The 6,247-nt window shown below is 39.1% G+C and overlaps 1 protein-coding gene across 4 annotated transcripts in view; it reads right to left on the bottom strand.

Annotated features, from left to right (window-relative positions):
• Positions 1-6,247, bottom strand: part of si:ch211-45c16.2 (mitogen-activated protein kinase kinase kinase 13) — a 58,418-nt gene continuing 52,171 nt past the window's right edge. For all 4 annotated transcript variants that reach the window (XM_049484852.1, XM_007230426.4, XM_007230428.4 and 1 more), the window contains 2 exons: positions 5,491-5,782; positions 1-4,605 (listed from right to left, as the gene is read on the bottom strand). In XM_049484852.1, coding sequence (XP_049340809.1) covers positions 4,504-4,605; positions 5,491-5,782 — 394 coding nt within the window. In that variant the 3' untranslated portion in view covers positions 1-4,503. The remainder of the gene's footprint in view (positions 4,606-5,490; positions 5,783-6,247) is intronic.

Genomic DNA, 6,247 nt, shown 5'->3' with positions numbered 1-6,247 from the left:
TTCGGTACAGTACATCAGCGGTTTATTCCATGCAGTTGTTTGCTTTGATTTTAATTCCTTCCTGCTCCCATTGCACTGTACACAGGCTAATACAGGAAACCGTCGGGATTGGTTGATCATAATGCCATTCAAGATAAGGGAAGGCGGCACATGAGTAAGAAACATACTGGAGGGGGGAAAAATAGCTGAGAGTTTAACACATCCTGCACAAAAATAGTTCATAACAAAATAACTGTTTATGCATTAGTTGAAAAATAGTAATGACATGAATGTACTGTGATAGACCAAGAGAGAGAGAGAGATCTGAGGAAAGGCGATACAGAGAGAGGCGTGTAAATAGTTGTAATCTTTCACGGTTTAAATACTTACACAAGACTTGCCCTGTCAGAATCCAATCTGCATCTGCTAATACTGACAGTATGTCAAACAACACCATGAGGAACGTTCTCTATATTCATTCCACATTGGCTTAAAGGCCTAAAGAGGTTAGTAGTGTGTACTTACTGACCATGGAGAAGGCCATCTCTGGACTAATCATTAGCAGACTATGGGGCTTATTCACTAAAGCCTACATCTAAAGCATCTAAGCTTGTTCAAGTCAACTGGCCATTTTATTCAATTTTTTTTTATTTTATTCAGTTTTATTCAATGGTGCCAGCTACTGAACCTCATGTGCTGGATAAGGAGCACCTGGTCTGGCTGCAGATTGTTTTACAGTTTACTTCATAAATCATCCCTTAATCTGGAAGATTTTGTTACTTTACTTTACTTTCTTAAAAATAAAGGTGCTTCAAATGGGTCTTACAGCGGGGCCATAGAAAAACTTTAAATTCCTTTAAGATCCATGGAGCTGTGTGTTAGTGAAGAACATTTTTTTAGTATAAACATCTTTACTTAATATAGATTCTTTTTTGTAACCCAATATTCTCCTCAATTTAGCAAAGTCAATTATACTACCCACTCACTACAGCTACCTCCATTTGCAATGCTCAATTTTAATGCTGCTGACACTAGGAGGATGAGGATGAGTGCCGGATCCCCATTTCAGACACATCAGCTAAAAGATGCCTGAATGTGAGCATCATCCACCCACCCAGAGAGAGCATGTTCGAACGTAATCTCTCGGACTCCGGCTGCTGAGGCAAAGCAGCATGACCCGGGATCCAAGCTTGTGATTCTCAAGCCATAATGTCAGCTTAGTCATAGTCTGCCGGGCATTTAGAACCCAATGTAAAGGATCTTTACTAATTTTAATATTCATCCTCTCTACCATTTAAAATGACCCCAACTTACTATCAGCATTTGTTTCACATAAGTGTTCCTAAAATCCATTTGAAGCACCTCTATCTTTAAGAAAGTAGATCTGCAGGAATTTCACTGATGATACAGTAGCCAGACCCAAATAATAAGACAATGCAATATAGCCAACTAAGCAGGCTAATACATTATTATAATATGTATCTTTAATGTTTACTGTCATTTCTATTGGCTTTAAGGCCTGTTCTCTGTATGAACACTTGGTCATCTTTTTTTTTTAAGCCTTAAAAGTCAAGAATTATGTGTTTGGGTACATACTGTATAATAATATATACTGTCAACCCTTTCCATCTCCAGTTATTACCAAGCCATTCACTCAGAACTGCACCTAAAGTTCTCCCTCAAGAAATACTTTTACACAAGTTAAAAACAATATGAGTGTATAAGTTCCAAATCATCAGGAAAACAGAAAAAGAGGATTTGTTTGATCCTAAACATTACTAGTAGTCCAAAATAAATTAATTCCATGATCCTGTAGGCCAGCTACAAAATGAAAAGGAAGGAAAATTAAATTAAATTAACTTAAATTAACACAACACATAATCATACTTTACAGGAACTGTTACGGTGCTGCAGACGGAAAGATACTGTACTTCACCATCAACACCTCATCCGATTTCGATTCGTCTGATTAAAACACAGCAGCCTTTTTTTAAACAACGTAAACAAGAAACAATGAAAAAAACAAAACAAAATGAGGTTGGTGTGTGTCCACAAGCTGTCCTTGCTCACCAGTTACAGCAGGACGATTCCCACGAGCCACACTCAAAAGTCCTTTTCGTTCAGGTCCGTCCAATTCCAATCATGCTGGTCAGAGAATATGAACAGAAAATAACAATAATGGCTGGTTCTCCTCAAAAGGAATAAGGTACGGAACTGACAGCTCCACAGTGTATGTCTTAATTCTTTTTGCTTTTGTTCGTTTTTGTTCTGTATCCAAAAGCATCCGTGCAGCGACTGCTTCGTTAAGACTTCGACATACGAACCCCATTTGCTTACAATTTAAATTTGCAGAAAAAAAACTGAACAATGTCCTTCACAGTTTCTCTCATTTTGCCATCTCCTAAAGTCATGAGTGAGACTTCATGACTTTGTCTAACTACACGTAAACTGGCCATCCTTGCTATACTATTATCCTACAAAACACGCACACGCACGCACACACACACACACACCAAAAAACACACAAGGGTAAAATGAATACAGTGCAGTAGTAATGATACAAGATGCAGCATCCCTTGCAGATAGGGACAGTTATTAAAAAATAAAAAATAAATGAATAAAAATTAACAGATGGATTTAGGTGGGCATCCACATTAGACAGTTTATAATAAAGCCTAATGTAGGAATTTTCCCAGTGGTTTATACAAATATATGAATATAATATACAGTAAAAAGGAATGTTGCCTGATTTTGCTATCAGAGAAACACAACGGACAGATCTGTCTCCTCCTAGTGGAGACTCATTGCTTGCACACTCTGAAGAGATCTGAACAAGTGCACTGAACACATACATAACCTGAGCATCCAACCATCAAAATGCAGGATTGTTTCTTTTTGTCTTATTTTATTATACTGGTGACTCGGCTGAACTCAAAGTTACAAAAAATAGAGGCCTTTTCTTAAAAAAAGTGACATTTTCTAGAACTACCTTTACGTTTCACTACAACTCGCCTGTGCACCTGTCCAGCCAGCTAGACAGACCAGTCTCCTGAGCTAGGTTCTCCTATGCCTGAGCGGGGATCCTGCATTATTGCTGATTCAGTGACGATCGAGAAACAGCAGAGTGCATCTGAAGGTGTGTGTGTGTGTGTGTGTTTCTGTCGTGCCCTCTCCCTGTACATGACACATTCAGTTTCACTCCACGCACTAAACGAACAACACAAACAGAAACAGAAAAAAAAAAAAAAAAAGAAACAATAAAAAAAACAATACAACAGCATACAGAAAGCACAACCAAGTCCTGAGGGATGTTTTAAAGGGCTGCTGCATCTTCACATCAACTGCATGACTACTATATATATATATATATATATATATATATATATATATATATATATATATATATATATATATGAGTCTAAAGATAAGCGTGGGATGAGAGGAATGAGTTACAGGGCTTTAGTTTTGTCTAGTCTGGTCCATACATTGCTGGTCCGTTATTGTCCTCCTCCCCCTGATCGCCTGATCGTCCTTCTCTGAGCACAGTCCTGAGGTCAGAGGCAAGCTGGACAGATCTCCTACAGTTTCAAACACTGATTTCAAGCCGCTGTGCGCCGACACTGTACCCTTAAGATAAGTTCCTTTCTAGAGCAGCCAGCGTTCTGTCAAGAGCTGCTCGGGTGCAGACCCACGGATGTTGTTTTTTTTTCGTCCACAGAATTCAGCAGCACTCAGATGTCTGATCGGTCCAATTGGTTTCCAACGGCAGGCCAACCAGGCATCCTGGGACGAAGAATTCACATGGGTCCACAGTATCAGAGATGTGAGTGATGGAGAGACGAAAAAACAAGGAGGACAGGGACTGTTCATGCTGGTGCTCAAACTGAAGTTACCCTGATCTCCCAGCAGGGGGCAGAGCATCGTTTCTGTAAACTCAAGATTTACCAGGTAGCTGGTTCATCTTCGCCAGAAGGACAGGGCTGGCTGCTCGGGGGTCAGATTCCCATATCTATCAGAATAATTAAACCACTGGTCCCGTCAAGGAATGATTTTCACTACGTTGATCTAATTGATCTAATGTTCTGCTCGAAAGCCTAGGGCACAGACACTCGTACAATCAGACGCACACACATGCAGTCCACGAATTCTCCTTCACTGCCCCCACTGAGTCTCTCAGTGCCCCCGGCATCGAGTTCTGTCATTTCATTCCCGAACAGAATAGCAATACACTCCACTGAGCTTTCACACAGTCCGTTTTTTTATTTTTTTTGTCCTTTTGTTCCTCGCCAAAATGTGTAGAGTTCCTGATTTAGGTTTTTTTTTGTTTCCTCGATGCAGAAAAATAAATTATGAATGTTACACTAGCTACATTGTCAGTCCAGAGGTGCCTGAGGTTACTCGGATGGGAAAGGCTTGAGGCCACAGGGCTGGGGAACAGGATGGGGGATGGGGTGTGGTCGTTTACAGCAGGCTCCAGTTATTGCGGTGGTTTCCTCCCAGGAGGTGGGATTTAAAGGGAGGAGCTCACCAGGAAGAGGGAGCACATGGCTGCTTGTTCCTGATGGTGGCGTCAGAGCACTCTGCCTCCGAGGAGTCACAGTCTGAGTCCCCAAAGTGCAGCGGGTTCTGAGGGAACAAGAAATCAAGAGATGAGCACAAAGAAAGATTTCTAACAAGCATATTAGGACCAACACCACATTCTGACCACAGGATGAATGTGTATGTCTGTTTATTTTATTCATGTCATTTAATGTTTTTACTGTCAGAAACAAACATCCTGTTGAGATGTAGAGTTTGAAACAATTTTGCAGGATTTTGAATATTACTACAGCTATATATGTATATATATATATATATATATATATATATATATATATATATATGGGTAATTCTTTCGCTAAGGGAATGTATATGTCAAGAGGAAGATGGATGATCACAGCCATCAAACCAAGCTAAACTGCTTGAATTTTTGCAACAGGAGTGGCATAAAGTTATCCAAAAGCAGTGTGTAAGACTGGTGGAGGAGAACATGCCAAGGTACATGAAAGCTGTAACTAAAAAACAAATATTGCTTTCTGAACTCTTAAAAATGTATAATATGAACTTAGCATTATTTGAGGTTTGAAAGCTCTGCATTTTTTGTTTTTCAGCCACTTCTCAGTTTTTGCAAATAAATGCTCTTAATGACAATATTTTTATTTGGAATTTGGGAGAAATGTCTGTAGTTTATAGAATAACGATAACAATGTTCCTTTTACTCAAACTATACCTATAACTATCAAAATCAGAAAAACTGTTTTAGAAACTGAAGTGGTCTCTTAATTATTTCTAGAACTGTATATGTATAAAGTATATAATCTTAACATTAGACATTAAGTCAGTTCATCAGATTAAAGCAGGTACATATTGTCTTGACATGAATAAAAACAAAATTATTGTTAAATAGTTTGCACATTGTATAACACTGATCTTTTAAGGTGGAACATCCCAACATAAGGTGGACCTGCTGACCTCATAGCTGTGTTCGTCTGCACACAGCTTGCCCAGGGAGATCTGGGTTTTGACCCGGCGGACGGCACACTCTTTGTCAGACAGGCCGTCGGACTGTGTGGAAATGTCGATGGGGATCTCGGGTGTGTGTGAGAGCAGCTCGTCCAGGTGCTCCTCCTGACTCGCACTCAGAGCCTCCAGAGGTCCGCTGTGCGAGTGGTCACTGGTGTTGCCCTCTTCTCCATCCGACACAGACAGGTTCTCTGAGCTGAAGGTGGAGTACGACTGGAAGCTGCTCATGCAGCGGTGAGGCCTGCAGAAGACACATCGTATCAGCTATATGAGCATATACAGAATTATAGATTCACAAGATAAAGAAACTAAAATAAAAAAGAGAAATTGCAAATGCAAAAATGTAAATTAATGCAATGTAAAATACAGTGAATAATAGACTGTGATTACTGTATCATAATGGAGCATTTAAATATCATTTTAAATATCTAGGTGCGTAACCATACACACAATTCAAAATTTGGACCACAGTAAAAATGAGATTTTTTTTCTTATTATAAACACATTATTATATTCAGTAATTTTCAAATTACAGCTTTTCTCCTAGCTTTAAAATTAAAGACCACTGTTAAACGCTAGTAGAAGGTGTGTATATGCAGACTTTTTTAGAATGCAGTGATTTTTAATATGCAGTGTCAAAAAACACAAATGCTCAATATAAAAGTGTTTATTAACATTTTCCAATGAAAAGAAGTACTGAATGTTG

This window comes from Astyanax mexicanus, chromosome 11 (assembly GCF_023375975.1).
Source record: "Astyanax mexicanus isolate ESR-SI-001 chromosome 11, AstMex3_surface, whole genome shotgun sequence".
NCBI lineage: Eukaryota > Metazoa > Chordata > Actinopteri > Characiformes > Acestrorhamphidae > Astyanax > Astyanax mexicanus.
This window is presented reverse-complemented; position numbering and strand designations above follow the sequence as displayed.